The sequence below is a fragment of the Hydra vulgaris genome, chromosome 01, assembly GCF_038396675.1.
Source record: "Hydra vulgaris chromosome 01, alternate assembly HydraT2T_AEP".
Classification (NCBI taxonomy): Eukaryota; Metazoa; Cnidaria; class Hydrozoa; order Anthoathecata; family Hydridae; genus Hydra; species Hydra vulgaris.
The window spans coordinates 70,945,003-70,966,090 of NC_088920.1; the positions used below are offsets into that span (position 1 = coordinate 70,945,003).

At 25.9% G+C, this 21,088-nt stretch overlaps 1 protein-coding gene across 2 annotated transcripts in view; it reads right to left on the bottom strand.

The window, feature by feature from the left end:
* Nucleotides 1–1,860: 1,860 nt before the first annotated feature.
* The window catches only part of LOC136075568 (uncharacterized), a 41,456-nt gene continuing 22,228 nt past the window's right edge, over nt 1,861–21,088 (bottom strand). For both annotated transcript variants that reach the window (XM_065789087.1, XM_065789086.1), the window contains exons 3-4: nt 18,709–18,759; nt 1,861–8,101 (exon numbers count right to left, since the gene is read on the bottom strand). In XM_065789087.1, the coding sequence (XP_065645159.1) occupies nt 1,971–8,101; nt 18,709–18,759 (6,182 nt within the window). In that variant the 3' untranslated portion in view covers nt 1,861–1,970. The remainder of the gene's footprint in view (nt 8,102–18,708; nt 18,760–21,088) is intronic.

Sequence of the window (21,088 nt, forward strand, 5' to 3'; positions counted from 1 at the left end):
TCAAAGCGTAAGGTCTCAAATCTTCTTCTTGGATTGCCTAGATATGTTGCTGTGTTGCTAGGTAAAATAACGCACTCAGTAAAACTAAAAGAAATGGTTGGAGAGTGTAGGCCGTCTTTCCAAATTATTCGCTTCAGACTAATCTCTGAATAAGTTAATGTCATTAACGGAATTGTTAATGTACATGTTACAGTAGAATTTATATTCCAATAAACTGAGATTTCGAGCCATCTTGTAGTTATTGAATACCTATGTCTAAATTATTCACTCAAAAAAATCGTATCAACAATTTTGCAATACAGCCTGAAAAGTCAAACGCTAAAATAAACATCACAAAATTAGATATGGTTGACCTAACCGTTTTTACTTAAATGGGATGTTACCATACCACTTCTTCGAAGAAATGTTCCACAGCCTTGCTGGTTCGTGCCGTAACTCGAGCGATGAAATAAATATTTTAAATACTGAAGATATTTTTCAAGCTGTAACACCTTAAGGATTTTATGCAGACACCCAACTTTTTTTTTGCCAATAAATTTTAGATCTGTCAGTGATCGGCATTTATCGGGAAGTGGTCACAAATAAAAAAACACAGGAGAGGTATCCAAATAAATATTTCCCGATCAGCTGGCACTGGGTCAGTAGACGTTATTATATTCCTTGTCATGTACGCTTTTGCTCAGTTCAAGCAAGGACGATTCCGTAATATATTGCTTATTAATTTAATTAAAAATTTTTTTTTTGCTATCATATTATTCGTTTTCATTTCTCCATAGAATAGCGGCTTGATAGTATTTAACCGTGGAGGAAAATGTTTTTTGGGGGGTTAACAAAATGTTTTCTTAGAGAAAGTATCAAAAAAGCTCAAGGAGGGGGTTACAAAAAAATTTAAGCGGGCAAAGTGATCAAGTGGCGTCAAACTCCACTTTTATATTTTCTAAGATTTCTGCCGCTAATTTTATAATATTTATAAAAATGCTAACTACTCTAACTAAAGTAACACAAATTAAACAAGGGACACAAAAAATATTCCTAAAAAAGTTACACCCGACTCCATCTGTTATGAATAACAAAAACCGAGAAATTGTTTATTTTAACAGAAAAAGAAAACGTAAATTTAAATTTTACTAAATAATACATTTTAATTATTATTTTTTTAAGTTTAAATGAAGAAACAAAAGTATAAAATCATCATCATTAGCATATAGTAAATTATTATCGTGAGAGTTATAAGTTATATCAAGTAACGTTTTTTTTAAATATTGCATACTATAATTCCGGATGGAATCGAATTGATTAGATCACCTTTTATATTTAATTATACTTTGAACAATATATATATTTATATATATATATATATATATATATATAAATATATATATATATATATATATATATATATATATATATATATATATATATATATATGTATATATATATATATATACATATATATATATATAATATATATAATATATAATATACAAATAAGTATATATATATATATATATATGTATATATATATATATATATATATATATATATATATATATATATATATATATATATATATATATATATATATATATATATAAAATATTGTAATAACAAAATCTTTGCTTCCAAAATTCTTGAAACTTTTTATAAAAAAAGTTTAACCCAATAATTTCATCTCTAAAGTTATAATTAATATTACTTACAATTTATAAAATATAAAAATTTTATAGCGATGAACAAAGAAATAAACAAACGTTTTTTACTTATTTGAAAACGCACTGTTCGAATGCTAATAAAAGTTAAGAATTTATATAAACGAACTAAATAGGAGTTCTCTAACTTTTAAAGAAAAACATTCGTCAATTATACTTTATCAACAGATAAACTTATATATTATTTAATAAATGATTATAATTTATAACATTAAAATTATATAAATCATAGATATTATTATATTGAAACTAAAATAATAATCAAATAATTAACCAACTCTGTTCTGTTGCTAGCTGTTTTTCGAAATTATTTAAACAGTTTGCGATATTATTTTTTGTTGACATTGTATCCGGATGGTAGATACCTAAAATTTCAGTTTGTATTTTATCAAAAGAATAATAAATGTCTAAAGCTTCGTTATATTTTCCCATTTCGCTCAAACAGCTTGCAATATTACATTTTGTTCCCATAGTATCCGGATGGTTGATACCTAAAATTTCAGTTTGTATTTTATCAACAGAATAATAAATTTCTAAAGCTTCGTTATACTTTCCCATCTCGCTCAAACAGCTTGCAATATTACATTTTGTTCCCATAGTATCCGGATGGTTGATACCTAAAATTTCAGTTTGTATTTTATCAACAGAATAATAAATTTCTAAAGCTTCGTTATACTTTCCCATCTCGCTCAAACAGCTTGCAATATTACATTTTGTTCCCATAGTATCCGGATGGTTGATACCTAAAATTTCAGTTTGTATTTTATCAACAGAATAATAAATTTCTAAAGCTTCGTTATATTTTCCCATTTCGTTCAAACAGGTTGCGATATTATTTTTTGTTGACATTGTAGACGGATGGTTGATACCTAAAATTTCAGTCTGTATTTTATCAACAGAATAATAAATTTCTAAAGCTTCGTTATGTTTTCCCATTTGCTTTAAACAGATTGCGATATTATTTTTTATTGACATTGTATTCGGATGGTTGATACCTAAAATTTCAGTTTTTATTTTATCAACAGAATAATAAACTTCTAAAGCTTCGTTATGTTTTCCCATTTGCTTTAAACAGATTGCGATATTATTTTTTATTGACATTGTATTCGGATGGTTGATACCTAAAATTTCAGTTTGTATTTTATCAACAGAATAATAAATTTCTAAAGCTTCGTTATATTTTCCCATTTTGTACAAACAGCTTGCGAAATTATTTTTTGTTGACATTGTATCCGGATGGTAGATACCTAAAATTTCAGCTTGTATTTTATCAAAAGAATAATAAATGTCTAAAGCTTCGTTATATTTTCCCATTTCGCTCAAACAGCTTGCAATATTACATTTTGTTCCCATAGTATCCGGATGGTTGATACCTAAAATTTCAGTTTGTATTTTATCAACAGAATAATAAATTTCTAAAGCTTCGTTATACTTTCCCATCTCGCTCAAACAGCTTGCAATATTACATTTTGTTCCCATAGTATCCGGATGGTTGATACCTAAAATTTCAGTTTGTATTTTATCAACAGAATAATAAATTTCTAAAGCTTCGTTATACTTTCCCATCTCGCTCAAACAGCTTGCAATATTACATTTTGTTCCCATAGTATCCGGATGGTTGATACCTAAAATTTCAGTTTGTATTTTATCAATAGAATAATAAATTTCTAAAGCTTCGTTATATTTTCCCATTTCGTTCAAACAGGTTGCGATATTATTTTTTGTTGACATTGTAGACGGATGGTTGATACCTAAAATTTCAGTCTGTATTTTATCAACAGAATAATAAATTTCTAAAGCTTCGTTATGTTTTCCCATTTGCTTTAAACAGATTGCGATATTATTTTTTATTGACATTGTATTCGGATGGTTGATACCTAAAATTTCAGTTTTTATTTTATCAACAGAATAATAAATTTCTAAAGCTTCGTTATGTTTTCCCATTTGCTTTAAACAGATTGCGATATTATTTTTTATTGACATTGTATTCGGATGGTTGATACCTAAAATTTCAGTTTGTATTTTATCAACAGAATAATAAATTTCTAAAGCTTCGTTATATTTTCCCATTTTGTACAAACAGCTTGCGATATTATTTTTTGTTGACATTGTATCCGGATGGTAGATACCTAAAATTTCAGTTTGTATTTTATCAAAAGAATAATAAATGTCTAAAGCTTCGTTATATTTTCCCATTTCGCTCAAACAGCTTGCAATATTACATTTTGTTCCCATAGTATCCGGATGGTTGATACCTAAAATTTCAGTTTGTCTTTTATCAACAGAATAATAAATTTCTAAAGCTTCGTTATACTTTCCCATCTCGCTCAAACAGCTTGCAATATTACATTTTGTTCCCATAGTATCCGGATGGTTGATACCTAAAATTTCAGTTTGTATTTTATCAACAGAATAATAAATTTCTAAAGCTTCGTTATACTTTCCCATCTCGCTCAAACAGCTTGCAATATTACATTTTGTTCCCATAGTATCCGGATGGTTGATACCTAAAATTTCAGTTTGTATTTTATCAACAGAATAATAAATTTCTAAAGCTTCGTTATATTTTCCCATTTCGTTCAAACAGGTTGCGATATTATTTTTTGTTGACATTGTAGACGGATGGTTGATACCTAAAATTTCAGTCTGTATTTTATCAACAGAATAATAAATTTCTAAAGCTTCGTTATGTTTTCCCATTTGCTTTAAACAGATTGCGATATTATTTTTTATTGACATTGTATTCGGATGGTTGATACCTAAAATTTCAGTTTTTATTTTATCAACAGAATAATAAATTTCTAAAGCTTCGTTATGTTTTCCCATTTGCTTTAAACAGGTTGCGATATTATTTTTTGTTGACATTGTAGACGGATGGTTGATACCTAAAATTTCAGTTTTTATTTTATCAACAGAATAATAAATTTCTAAAGCTTCGTTATGTTTTCTCATTTGCTTTAAACAGGTTGCGATATTATTTTTTGTTGACATTGTATTCGGATGGTTGATACCTAAAATTTCAGTTTGTATTTTATCAACAGAATAATAAATTTCTAAAGCTTCGTTATATTTTCCCATATCGCTCACACAGTTAGCGATATTATTTTTTGTTGACATTGTATCCGGATGGTTGATACCTAAAATTTCAGTTTGTATTTTATCAACAGAATAATAAATTTCTAAAGCTTCGTTATATTTTCCCATATCGCTCAAACAGTTTGCGATATTATGTTTTGTTCCCATAGTATCCGGATGGTTGATACCTAAAATTTCAGTTTGTATTTTATCAACAGAATAATAAATTTCTAAAGCTTCGTTATATTTTCCCATATCGCTCAAACAGTTTGCGATACTATGTTTTGTTGACATTGTAGACGGATGGTTGATACCTAAAATTTCAGTTTGTATTTTATCAACAGAATAATAAATTTCTAAAGCTTCGTTATATTTTCCCATTTTGTACAAACAGCTTGCGATATTATTTTTTGTTGACATTGTATTCGGATGGTTGATACCTAAAATTTCAGTTTGTATTTTATCAACAGAATAATAAATTTCTAAAGCTTCGTTATATTTTCCCATTTTGTACAAACAGCTTGCGATATTATTTTTTGTTGACGTTGTAACCGGATGGTTGATACCTAAAATTTCAGTTTTTATTTTATCAACAGAATAATAAATTTCTAAAGCTTCGTTATATTTTCCCATTTTGTACAAACAGCTTGCGATATTATTTTTTGTTGACATTGTATTCGGATGGTTGATACCTAAAATTTCAGTTTGTATTTTATCAACAGAATAATAAATTTCTAAAGCTTCGTTATATTTTCCCATATCGCTCAAACAGTTTGCGATATTTTGTTTTGTTGACATTGTATCCGGATGGTTGATACCTAAAATTTCAGTTTGTATTTTATCAACAGAATAATAAATTTCTAAAGCTTCGTTATATTTTCCCATTTTGCTCAAACAGTTTGCGATATTTTGTTTTGTTGACATTGTATCCGGATGGTTGATACCTAAAATTTCAGTTTGTATTTTATCAACAGAATAATACATTTCTAAAGCTTCGTTATATTTTCCCATTTTGCTCAAACAGTTTGCGATATTTTGTTTTGTTGACATTGTATCCGGATGGTTGATACCTAAAATTTCAGTTTGTATTTTATCAACAGAATAATACATTTCTAAAGCTTTGTTATATTTTCCCATATCGCTCACACAGTTAGCGATATTATGTTTTGTTGACATTGTAGACGGATGGTTGATACCTAAAATTTCAGTTTTTATTTTATCAACAGAATAATAAATTTCTAAAGCTTCGTTATATTTTCCCATTTTGCTCAAACAGTTTGCGATATTTTGTTTTGTTGACATTGTATCCGGATGGTTGATACCTAAAATTTCAGTTTGTATTTTATCAACAGAATAATAAATTTCTAAAGCTTCGTTATATTTTCCCATTTTGTACAAACAGCTTGCAATATTATGTTTTGCTGACATTGTATCCGGATGGTTGATACCTAAAATTTCAGTTCGTATTTTATCAACAGAATAATAAATTTCTAAAGCTTCGTTATATTTTCCAATATCGCTCAAACAGTTTGCGATATTATGTTTTGTTGACATTGTATCCGGATGGTTGATACCTAAAATTTCAGTTTGTATTTTATCAACAGAATAATAAATTTCTAAAGCTTTGTTATATTTTCCCATTTTGCTCAAACAGTTTGCGATATTATGTTTTGCTGACATTGTATCCGGATGGTTGATACCTAAAATTTCAGTTTGTATTTTATCAACAGAATAATAAATTTCTAAAGCTTCGTTATATTTTCCCATTTTGTTCAAACAGTTAGCGATATTATGTTTTGTTGACGTTGTATCCGGATGGTTGATACCTAAAATTTCAGTTTGTATTTTATCAACAGAATAATTAATTTCTAAAGCTTCGTTATATTTTCCCATTTTGTTCAAACAGTTAGCGATATTATGTTTTGTTAACATTGTAGACGGATGGTTGATACCTAAAATTTCAGTTTTTATTTTATCAACAGAATAATAAATTTCTAAAGCTTCGCTATATTTTCCCATTTTGTTTAAACAGTTTGCGATATTAAATTTTGTTTCAAACGTGAATTTATTATCTTCACCATAAGCTTCTGTATTAAAATTTTGAATAACTTTTAATATTTCGATTGCTTCTTCAAATAAACCTTTACATGATAATAATATTTGAATAGAAGTAGTCATATGATAGAAGGTTTTTGATACTTTTTTTCCATTATTACGAAACATGTAGATAAAATGAAAAACAAATTGATTTCCGTAATCCACGTGATCTTTTACTTCATTCAATTCAACTTTAAAATAATTTTCGATTAACTCAATATATGTATTTGTTGTTGAATTTCTCTTTTGAAAACATTTACATGTCAACTGTGTAAGTTCGTGTATTGTATATTTTTTATCTTCAAAACAGTTTAGTAAAGAAAAACTCATTAGTAATCCAATGGTTTTATCTATTAAAAATTCATCATTTACTTCCAAGTGATTTGAGATTTGGATTATTAATTGTTGACTGATGTTTTGACCATCGCAATGAGATAAACAGTTTAGTAATTTAAATAGGAAAGGTTGAGTTTTTTCTAATTTTATTAAAACTAAGTTAATTGCTTTTATTGCAGACTTTGATTCTTCTTCGGATGGAAAGTCATTATTGTCTAATATTTCTGAAGGTTTTGATCTATATCGATCTATATATTTTTCTATCGAAATTTTATGTATATTTATATATTTTATTGCCTGAGTAATTGCAAACGGATGATATCCAAGTTCTTTAATTAAGTTTCTTATGTTTTCATCAGTGTTTTCTTTAACAATGCTTTTAACATAATCAAATGCTTCTTTAGAAGAAAAAACATCAACTAGCATTTTATTTACATTATTCGACCACGTTCTCCATTGGGAGGTAATCAACGTAAATGAATTCGGTTTCTTTGAAATGTACATTGATAAATTTTTAACACTTTCATCGTCGACGTTGTCAAAAATATACAAAGTCTTTTCATTTTTATAATAGTTGTGAATTTTTTCAACAATCACTTTTATATTAAAATATTCACCTTTCGAATCATGAACTTCAAATCCTAATATTTGACATTGGTTTCTCATTGAAGATTGTAACACTCCAAATGCTGCGTCAATCCAAACAAAGTTTTTATAGAAGTTATAAGACATTTCACAATATTTTCTGGCAATATGTGTCTTTCCGACGCCCGACATTCCAAATAATACTAAAGTTGACTTATTTGCATCTTGTAAAAAACATTGTTGAATTTCACAAAGTAGTTTTTCGCGTGAAAATAAATTTTCTGATAAAGGTTGAGCACCTAAAAATATACGTATGATTAGATCTATTATAATTACTTATTATCTCAATTAAAATAAGTTTAATATCGTTTATTTACTAAAATGTTTCAATTTTTAGAAATTCTTCTATTTTTTCAAATACAGCGCGTTATTATTAGCGTAATATGTCGAACTCAAAAAAGTCTTTAAAAATATAAAATAATAATAGTTTTAAAAAAAAAAATTTGAAAAAGTTTCATTTTATGCTATAACTATTTTACAAATTTTAAAAAGTTTTCGTAAAAAAAACTCAATGTACTTTGTAAGCTTAACATTTTGAAAAAACGTCAAGCAATTATTGTTACTCTAGAGAATACACGTAAAAATACAATTTAATTTGCACTAAATTTAAATTTCTGAGTTTTAAACTGAGTTTTTAAGTTTAGATTTCGGATCATGAGAAAAATATTTTTTAAAGCATGTGTTTTACCAACCCCTAGTGTAAATGTTTAAGTTTCATATAATTATCATTTTTTTAATGTATATAGATTATTTATATATATAGATATTATTATTTTTTTGGTTTCGAATTCTAAAAATTGCATAATTTATTTAGTTAATAAATGGAATATATATACAGTTTACTCTGGTTATGAGTTTAATTTAAAAATTTTTAGTAAACATTCTGTGAAACTTTAGCTAAAGTACAGAAAAATGATTTCTCGATACACCTTCAGACCATTGTATACTTTTGTACTCTGTATCATTGCATACTATTAAACTCTTGGAAATTAAAGTGCAGATAACTTATGCACTAGAACTGCCAATTCGTTTTACTCTGAGGCTCTAAATAAGAAAATTTGCAAATCTAGATTAAACCATATAGCCTACATTTCTAAATGAAATGTCAAGATGTACTAGTACGTATTTCCTATAGTCATAAGTGATCATGTACCCAGTAAACATTCTCCGTTGATTTGATGTTAAAGTTAGGTCGATTTTTTGAGAAACACTTAGAAACACCTAGAAAGAGAATAATTAATTAACCTGATTTAAACCTCATTTGAAAGTTGATAAATGCCTTAATATTGTTGCTTATTTTAAGACTAATTTTCCCCCTGTTCTCAACATTAAAATTAGGTCATTATATTTATATTACTTCTTAGACGTTGTTTTAATATGTTTTGAAGATTTTGCTAACGTTATGATTATTTTTCAACAAGATATTAACTTTGGAAACTTTTAACTTTGTAAACAATTACTAGACCAACATTTAGAGGTTTGACAATAAATATTGTTTGCAGGGTGGAATTAAAGTGTAGCAAGTGTAACATTTGGTTGAGTCAACATATTTCAATTTACTATTATTATTAGTATTATCATTATTATTATTATTATTATTATTATTATTATTATTTTACATATAATTTTTATGCAAAGTGGAAGAGTAATTTAAATAAGAAACTGCTTTAAGTCTAGCCGGGGTGTTTAAAAACGCAGCTCAGTTGACTATGTTACTGGATTATTTGAGTGAAGTATTTTATTTTTTGAAAAGATAAAATTTTTCACGTAGAATGTAATCTTGTATGCTTTATGTATGCTTTACTCAAAAACCCAAGTTTGGGTCTGACTCATTAGCGCAAAAGTTATTTTACGACTGTCACAAACTTCGAAGTTTATTTTTTAAAGATATTTCTAAGGCGTATTTTGAAACTTTCAATGCGTAACTTAAGTTTGACTGAAAGATAAAAAAAATGGAAAATCATGTATAGAAATTATAGCAAAAGGCCTTTTACCATATTTATGAAAATATTGTAAAAGGCCTGGTAAAAAAAACTGTAAACTTAAACTGGAAAAACTTTAAACATTTTATCTATTTAGATCTATTATTTTAGTCTTTTAATTGATGAGTTCTCAAAGTCATCATGTGACATCATGTGACATCATGCAAGAACCTGTAGCAGGAGTAGCAAAAGAAAAAATATGTTTTCTAGAATTTTTAATCTTGTTTTACATACCTTTTTTAATGAATACAATGAATGCAATGTTCCATCAATCATTATAAGAAGAAAAAAAGGATAATCTTTTAATCAAGAAACTGCCTGTCAGATAATAGCTTTCTTAAATTTTTTGACTATTTCAAACCCAGTGGGTGAGGATGTGTTTTTCATTTTAAGTAATGCTCAATGATTTGCTCAGTTAACAAAACTTCTTATTTTATAAACAAAGATCAGGGTTTAAAATACCTTAAATTGTTATAATATTTTTTTTTAATGCGACGGTGCAAAAGACTGGCTCAGTTTTTATTAAATAAAAACTGAGCCAGTCTTTTGCACCTTCGCACCATTTTTTTATAAAGGTCAAATTTTGACCTTAATAAAAAATGACGTGATTTAAAATTAACTCAATAAATAATCTCATATCTCTAGAATTCTCAGATTATTTTTGCGCAACTAGATTTTTGAACTTTGGAAGTTTAGAATATATATATATATATATATATATATATATATATATATATATATATATATATATATATATATATGTTTAATATATTTCTGATTAGTCTTTGTTGATAAAATACAGTGTTAAGCATGACATTTCTGCAAAGAAAAGGTTTTCTCATTTGATTTTTATTCGGTGCTTGAAATTGGTCAAAAGAGTATTTTACCTCTAAAACAATTAAAGATCAAAATGAGGATAATATTATTTATAAGCATGGGAGAAAAATCTGTGATATTAGCATATGTGCGACAGTGGCATTTGAAGAAATTGGCAAAGGTCTAACCAGCATAAGAACATTTTGCAGCGTTATTAAAATCCCACCATTAATGAATTTAACTTCATGCAATCGTATTACAGCTAATTCCCAAGTGGCATATGTAAAAGCTGCCCAGAGTTCAATGTTAATGGCATCACAAGAATGCATAGTAAACAATATTCAAATTGATTTGCCCATGTTTGTGAAAGACAAGACAGTACAGTAAGGAATGTAACTGTCAGTGTAGGTACATGGCAGAAATGCGGATAATTATCCGTGAATGATGTGGTGACTGTTGTTGCTAACCATAAATGTGTTGATACCTAACACTGTTCAAAAACTATATAGGATGCAAGTTCTGGGAGTCAAAAATAAAAATCTCTAGCCTATAATAATTGGCATGCTTTACATAGCTTTAACATTATCCATAAAGAAAGTGCTGGAGCAATGGAATCAGCTGGTGCACTTACAATGTTTAAACATTCTGTCAGAATAAACAGGTTACGATACACAAAATACTAAGGTGATGGTGATAGTAAATTATTTAAAAATATATTTAATGCAGATTCTTATCCTGTATATAAAATTGTAAAGAGTGAGTGTGTGGAACATGTTTAGAAAAGTGGGTCACAATTGAGAGCACTAAAAGTTACAAGGGAAAACTATTAAGTAACAGTAAGCGACTAACTGATAAGGGAAGAAAGACTGATAAAGTCATGAACACGCTTCAGAATTATTATGGCATGGCTATTCGTCAAAATAAAGGTGATATATATATGGCGTCAAAATGAATGTTGCTGCACTCATACATCATTGTTCAGCAAACGATGATCTTGAAGACGGTCATAAATTTTGCCCTCGTACCATTGAATCTTGGTGAAAGTACCAATTGGATAAATTAAACAATACTTCTAAATGCAAAGGCATTTTATTTTAACCAAATTTGATTGAACCAATATTTTTTTCTTCTCGGAAAGATCTTGACTCAGACTCAAATTGTTACCAGGTTTTGCATCCATTTAAAACAAACATGACGTCCATTTAAAACAACCATGACATTCATTTAAAACATTGTGACAATCAATTAAAACAATCGTGATTTCCAATTAAAACATTTAACGCATGCGCAATCTAAACATTCTATATTATAAAAGAGGTAATTCTATATAATAAAAGAGGTTTTATTTATATATTTATTTATTAAATATTATATAAATTTTTTTTTATTATTATTGTTATAATTTATTTTAATATAACGGAATTTATTTTAATTTAAAATGGATGCCATATTTGTTTTACTTTTTTCCATTTAATATTTCTTGGCTCGTATATTTGCTGTACACCATTGCCCTATTCTTATTTTATAGAATACATATCTGTCAACATCAAGCCTCTCGGTTTATTTTCTAAGTAAGGCGTACACACATACCGGGTTTTGCATCCATTTAAAGCAATTATGACAACCATTTAAAACTAAAATAAATTCAATTAAATTAAAGTAAATTAATATGATGTTAATCAAAAATAAATTTATATAATATTTAATAAATAAATATGCAAACAAAACCTTTTTTTTGAGTAATATAGAATGTTGAGGTTGCGCATGCGTTAAATGTTTTGATTGAAAATCACGATTGTTTTAATTGATTGTTACGATATTTTAAATTAATGTCATGGTTGTTTTAAATGAATGTCATAGTTGTTTTAAATGAATGCGAAACCCGGTAATGAAACGTTGAACATTATTATTTTGGTCTAAATATAATTGAGACTGCTGTAGCATTAGCAGTATTGTTATTAAACAATGGATCAAATGGTATTTTGGAAGTTTTTAAAAACTTAATTATTGATTCTCATATAGTTTAATTACAAAGTTTAACTCAAAAAGACAAATTGCGTATTAATCAAGTAAATAAAAAGTCAAGTGATTCAGGAAAAAGACAAAGAAAAAAGTCAAGAGCCAACAGAAAACGGTTTGATGATAAGACTAATAAAAAAGAGGGTGACATTTATGAAAAAAGAGAGTTATGAATAATTTTTATATACTATTTATATGACATTTTTCTTTATTTACTGCTTTTACAAATTGTCTTTTTTTTTTGTTGTTGAAGGTTGTGAATTATGTATTCTACAAATTGTTTTAAAATTTTGCACAACTGCTCCTAAGTAATCATTGTTTAAGTTCTGACATTTAAAAGAAATTTTAACTTTTATTACTGTTTTTAAAGTTTGCCCTATTATTTACAAATAAATTAAAAATCAAAAATGTCTCAAAGCAATATCGGTAAAATATTTATGATATATCTTTTTAAATGCCAGAACGTGCTACTTAATTTTACCATTACAAGTACCAACTTTGAGTTTTTAGGTATTCTTTGTTTTAAAGTTATTCTTGATAGTAATTACCCCCCTTTTTTGCCCAAAAATTACTAATTATGAAAATACTTTTTTTTTTAATATATATAAACAAAAGATTTTTTTTTTTTTTTTTTTTTTAATACCATACCAAAAAAGTATAACTTTAAATCATATTACTGAATTTTTTTTTTTTAATGTATCACCTTAAATAAATGTAATATTAATTTTGTATTTTTATAAAATACTTTTTTCCATTAAAAACAAATATTATGGAATATATTTTTGTTTTTTTGCTTGTTTACAAAAACAAACAAGATTTGTGAATGAAAATAATGACGATTTTATCATCAGAACATTTTACAAGTTTAAAACTTTTTTACACGTTCCTTAATTTTACAAGACATAAAAAGAACTTTCGCGCTATAAAAAAATTTATATATATATATATAAAAATTTATCTATAAACTAAATATTTAAATCTAAAGAAGATCCAAAATGTAATAAAAATACTTATGTAATAAACTTAAATGTAATAAAAAAAGTCAGATCTTATTGTCAGAATCAATGAACGAGCAAATATTATGTAAATGCAATATATAAATACATATATACAAAGTAAATATATGTCTTTATAATAAGAAATACAATAAAAGTATTGCAATAAAAAAGACAAATACGTGTTTATTACGAAAAGTATTTAAATATATGGTCAAAATCTTATTTTTATTTATTTATAAACATTTTTATTTTACGTAATGAAATTTTACATAGGTTTTCATATAATAAAAGTATAAGAAAAAACGAAATTTATTTGCTTTAAACCAGAGATTAAAATTTTTGAGTTTGAAGTTCTTAGTTTTAAACAGAGTATTTTGATTGGAGTGATTGAACAACAAGTTTGTATCCAGAGCCGGCAAATTTGGATCTATTGTTCACAGTTAGCAAATGTCAGCTACCAAGGATTTTTTTTTTTCGGTCATAGTCAGGAAAAAAGTTTTTTTCGGGCTTGGTTGGCAAAAAACAAATGCGTCACCCCCCCTACCTTTAAAATATCTTTGGGACGCCCCTGTTAGTATCGTCAGTATACATTATAGAATATATTTTAGGGGAAGATGTGAGAATGTGCTACGAGATGGAAATCTTAAGAAAACTATTTTTTATTATTATCATTTATTTCGTCATCTATAAAATGTTATCTATAAATTTAAACAAATGTATATAATTACAAGCTGACTGGGGTAAGTAGAAATCAAAATGTTTTATCATCAAGCCGCTTTGTAAAATCTTCCAATATTATATAAAAGAGTGAAATTAGTAAGTTTTAAAAAAAATAAAAATTTAAAGGTTTAAAAAGAATTTAAAGTTAAAAGAAAGAAAAAAAAAAAATTAAAGAAATTAAAAAAAAAAATAATAAAAATAACATATAAAAAATTACAGATCAGTACATTATATCGGTAAATATGTGTAAACATATTCAATACAATATTAAAAATCTTCTTCTATCGATAAACTTTTTGACAAAGTCAACCTTGAGCTTCAACAACTTAAAACTTGGTTCAGTGCTTATAAGTTATCAATAAACATACAAAAAACTAAATATATTTTTTTTCATTCAAAGCAACAAAAAAAGGCACTTCCATCAATTCTTCCCTCTCTAAATATTGATTTTAACTATATATATATATATATATATATATATATATATATATATATATATATATATATATATATATATATATATATATATATATATATATATATATATATATATGTAAATATATCGCTTAGCGTTTCAAATTTATACCTTTTCAAAAAATAAAATTTAAGAATTGTTTTGTAAAACAAAAGAAACAAAGTTTAATAAAATGATAAAATGACAAAAGTTACATTTAAGAATTGGTTTAAAAAAATAAAAAGATCTGATGTTATATAAATTTATTGTTAAAGCAATTTATAGTTTAACATATTTACTTAAAATTATAAATCTTTATATTGCCAATTCTGTAAAACCAAATCAACAGTAAAAGGTTAAATTAAAGGATTAATAAACAACACAAAAACAAAAATAAATATCTAGAAAAGAAGATTATCATTTCAAATATAAAAATATGTTGATTAACTATGTATTAATAATCTACAGTAAAATTACTAATATTAATATAACTAACTAATACTAATATAATTAACTAATATTATTGATTTCTAATTTAAAGAAGCTTTATTAGAAAAATTTTAATGTATTTTCAAATACTAAGTTGTGTTGATGATAAATAAGACAATTTACTTGTCTTGGAACTAGCAGTTTTCTGTTTCAGCTATGTAAAGCAATGTTTTCTGAATTATACCAGAGTATTAATTATCAATACGTTCATTTACTGTTGTTTGTATAAACTTTTGAGGTGTCTTTTTTAGTGGCTCATATACAAAACTGTTTTTATATAAAATTTTATATAGACAGTTTATAACAGTTTAAGACTTTTATAAATAGCACATTTAAGTCATTCATAAATAAAACTAGCTTGTTTATCAAAACCACAAATTGCTTATGTTTTTAATAAATAAAAAAATTTAATTCTTGATAAGAAAATATTTATTAATAAAACAAAAACTTATTTTTTATGAAGAATTGTAAATTGTGCTATTTTAAAAAAGACGTGTATTTTTAAATACTTTTAGTGGTAAAAGCAGTACTTTTTTACTGAAACAACATGTATTAATTTTTGATGTTGTTAATGTTGTTTTGTAGGCAAGTTTAAATAAAGTTGATGTAAATTCTTGTTTGTGCCCTTTACTGCACTAACTATTAATAATAAATAAACTTTTTCATAGCAAGAAGAATACTTTTAGTATGAATTTTAGTTAATTGTAATCAGCTCAGCCAAATTTGTGCCTTATGGTTGAAGTGTAATAATTGGATGATGGGCTCTCAATAAAACTTGATACGGTGTGATTCAATTGTAAAACATGGTGAATTTGTACTTAAGTACAAATAAATTTTCACTTAATTACTTATTTAACATTTGATGAATAAATAAGGGTTATGTAAATCAGCACAAATTCGAGACGCAGTCATACGCTGAGCAGCTGCATGACTTACAACCTGTTTATTTTATGTTTTGCACAACTTCCCTTATATGCTACATAATTAATCCCTATCTTGAAATAATTATAACCTACTTTTGGAGATATTTCAATTTTCTTTGCAATTTCCTGATTAAATAAGCCTATACCTTTGTATGCTTTGATTAAAGCTATTTCGTCATTTTTTAAATGCTTACCACCCCCCATTTTGCATTCAAGTATCCACAACCAAATGTTAAAAGCTTTAAGTGCACTGGTTTCACAGTCTTTGTTTAACTTATAAATAATAATAAAAAAATAAGACAAAATTATGTATCACCCGGTCAAAGTATATAAGTAAACTGAAAATCATTATTATTTAGACTATTTCTATTTCTTACCGCAAATACCAAGTATTATAAATGTTATGATTTTATCAAAAGTATAGCAATTCAATTATGCTGAATTCAAATATTATAATTATAATCAAAAAAGCAGTTGTTTGTGACAATAATAATAGATGTGTGAATACAAAATATGTATCGCAGAAATTTGTTTACACATTTACAAAATATTGGATTAGTATGAAGTGAGGCTAATTCTGAGCTAAATTTCTTCTACTTTTTATAATTGTTAATAATACACATGAAATATGAAAACTTAATAAATAAAAATATAAGACTTTCTTTTTAAAATTATAAAAAAATAAATTACAAAGAAGTAAAGAAAGAGAAGAAAAAAAAATTAAGTTTTGGACTATGAAAATATCAAAAATTTAAAACTCCTTTATTTAACTTACATATTTCTTATATATATAAAAAATATAATTTGTTAAATCTGATTTAAAATTATGAAATAACTCCTAATTAAAGTTATTAGTCAAAAGTATAACCAATAAGGACCTCTCTCTGTCTCTATCTCTCTCTCTATATATACAGGACTAGTTATGAAGCAGGCGCAATCACGCCGCGCTCGCGAAACACGACCGTAAACGTTATTTTTAAACCTTCTAGGTGCGATAACAACACTCGCTCAGCTTATAACGAGAGTATAAAATCACAATCGCTCAAAAGTTTGGGACAGAAAAAATAATAAACTTTTATATGGTTTTTTTATAAAATATTTGAAATTAAATTTTTTAGGTAATGATAAAACTTGTTGATTTAACAGTAAAACTCAGTCTTCCTTATACATATATCCTTATACAAAGTACTTATATAAAATATAAGCATTATACTTATATCCTTATACAAAGTACTTATATAAAATACAAGCATACTTCACTCGCTTTATGCATATTTCTGCTTTGCTGTTTTATCAGCATTTTTCCGTTTTGCACTAACATAATGAATGAATAGTTTGCAGTTGTTACAGCTAATTTCAAAGTTAAAGCTTCTGAATATTTTTAATTTTGTAAAACGTCAAGTGAGATTTATTTGATTTATTGTTAATAATATTCCACACATTATGTTGTCATTTTATGTGAAATAATTCTGTTATTTTTGTCTTAATTTTGAACATAAAAATTAAGAGATGAATAATTTTTATGTTCAAAATTTATCATCTTTTAATTTTTATGTTCTTCCTTAAGTTTAATGGAAAATGACATCACTGGTTGGAGAATATAGGGAAAATAGAAAGTTTGTTAAAAAATTAAGTCATTCTTCTCTGAAATGTGAAAATTCACATTCACTTGAGGAAAATATAAAATAAATAAAAAAAAAAACATTAAGTGAAAATAAAAAGATATTTTTAGAAACATTTTCTAAACGAGAACATTACATAGAAACCTTATATTAACTATATTTGCTAGAAAACATATAAAAGTAGTATATTTTAACAAAAAAGCTTTAACCAACTTTATTACTCATTTATTCATGCCAATATAGCTTGTCAACATAGCTTGGAGAAGTACCGAAAAATGTAAGTTGAAATGCTTTTATCACCATCAGAACACATGCAATCCACTTAATAACTTTTGAGGATCTTTTACTTATTTCAAACCGTTATTTATGGAGTTAAAAATATTTAATATTTGTGAGCCTAATGTTTTTAACATTTTATGCTTTATTTACATTTAGAAACTTGATTTTTTCTCCGAACAGCGGTATTGAGTTGACCAATCCTTACCATATATACTTAAGAGACCTTTAAATATAAAATATTTAGAGATCTTAAAACTGGATTATTTGACAAAAAAACTTGATAAATTTAAATAAGATAAGTTAAAATATAGATAAGTTTGGTTATAAGTTAAATTTTTGAACTTATATCTAAATGTAATTACATCCAAATGTTTATCATTTAGTTTTACATTAAATATTTAAACTAGCACAATCAATGTAATCATCGTGATCATTGCAATCATCATCATTTCGATCATATTTTTCAACATATTCATGATAATTCTTCTCATTATTATTTTTATTATTTGTTTTCTTTATTTACTACTTTTTAATTAAGAATTACCTGTATTCGAAACATCTTTTGATAGTACTGAAGGCGTTGTGGAAAACCCACCTGGTTAAATAAACAGAAATATATTTCGAATTGGTATAACACTATTCAAAAACTCAAAGTATAAAAAAAACATTAAAATAAAATAATTTATTAAAAAATTAACATCACAATCATTATCTTCGTCATTAATTTTTTGTGTGAGCAGATAAATTTATTTGAAAAATCATCATCATCATCAAAATTTTCTGTAAGCAGAGAATTGGATGAGGAAGTTAAATTAATAATCAAAAAATACCTCCACATCATTAACATGTTATTATAGTACATATTATATATTTACTGCTGTTTAATGAAGAATTCCTTTTGCTAGTGTTTTTTTTTTTTTTAAACATCTTCGCTTCCAACAAGGCTGCAAGCAGCCACTAATTAAAGTTGGAAGTTACTGAAAGAAAAAAGATGAAGATTGTAGAGCAAGATAACAATTGACGGATGACTTAAAGGATTGCAAATTATATGAATCAGGAAGCAAGATGAAGGAAGCGAATTCCAAAGAACTGATGTTCGAGGAAAAAAACTAGACAAAAAAGCGTTTTCGGAGCACTTAGGAACAGTCACAGAAAAAGGATGAGACTTAATTGAATGAGTAACACGAGAATGAGTTTTAGTAGATGGCACAAGAGATGCTAGTTCTTTAGAGCAGTGCCCATTATAGTATTTGTAGAAAAGAGAAAGAGAAGCAACATTATGACGATGTGATAGTGGTTGGAGGTTAGCTGCAAGAGCAGGTCCTATTATGTTTACAATGCTGTTTTGCACCTTGTCAAAAAGAGAAAGGGCATCATTAGAAGAACCGCCCCAGATATGGCAACAGTATTCCATACAAGGCCGGATTTGAGAATGTTACTTGGTGAATGTAAAGACCGGATTTGAGAGTGTTACTTGGTGAATGTAAAGACTTGTTTAAAAACTCATCTAATAAAATATAAAGAAATAGTTTTTTAACTTAATAGTCATTTTAAAAAAATCTAAAAAAATCAAATGTATAAAAAAATAAAACATTATCATCATCCAGTTGTGGACAGGAAAGGCGAAAGAATAGATCGCACTCTATTCCTATTTACGCATTTAAAATTTTTTTGCGACAACTTAACCACGGCTAAAATTTTGAAAATGTTTGAAAAATGCGCTAAATAAAGTATATGGTAATAAAGCAAGAAATTGCTTTTAAAGAATGTTTACTGTTAAAAAAACTTATATAAATTATCGAAAGATATTGTTAAAAATGTTTTTAAAAAACTTTTTTAACAACATCTTTCGATATTGTTAAAAGAATTTTTTTAACAATATCGAAAGATATTGTTAAAAAAGATTTTAATGAAAAATGATTTTTGAAATGAACTGGTGAATGAAAAGGGCAGAAGTCCAACAATCTAAGCTTTCTGAAATTAAAGAAAAACCGCATTTTCCCCCATAGTATTTTTTGTCAATGGTTTAATTTTTTTTTTTTTAAAAAGGATAATGTTTTTTACCTTGAAAAAAAATAAATAACTAAACCTTTAACACAAATTTATTACGGGGGAAAATGCAGTTTTTTTTAGTTTCCTAAAAGTTTACATTGTTGGACTTCCGCCCTTTTAACATTCACCGATTCAAATAAACTCTTTGCTGAATTTATATAATTAATATTCAAAAACATAACACGGTTATTCTTTTTTTTTAATTCTTTTTTTTTTTTTTTTTTGTTATGCTATGTATAATTTCTAACAAAATTTATTTACACTAAGCTAAATGCTTTAAAATAAAGTTTTAAAACACCATTACATAAATTATCATAGAATATTAAAATAAACTTATTTCAAAAGTATTTTTTAATGATGAGTGTAATACTTTTAAAACAATTTGTATTCTTAATATAATAAACAATGACGACAACAAATGCATTTCAATAAACTTTTTTTATAAATAGTTTTTGATGATTTAAAAAAAGTTTTTTATTAAATGATAACAAGATTTTTTTTCATTTAAAAGAGTTTGCCTAAAATTATAAAAACATTAGAAAAGATAAAAGTTTTATAGTTTGTCGCGTTGGTTTTAAAAGGTTAATAACTGTATTAGGAAAACTTAAAAAAAATATTTTTATTTTTTTTAATGTTTAATTAAAATTATCTATAATATAATTGCTACAGAAACGTTTAACGTTTAACGTCGTTTCATTAGTTACTAGGCTTTGAAAGAGCGGGTTTTCAAAATGCATGCAGTCATTAGAGAAAGATCTCTTAAGCGAGTTAAAACTTTTTTCCTTTTAGAATTTAATTATTAGTTTAGATATATTACATAAAGAATCATACTAAAGTAAATAATTATCGTTAAGATCATTTTATAATTGAAG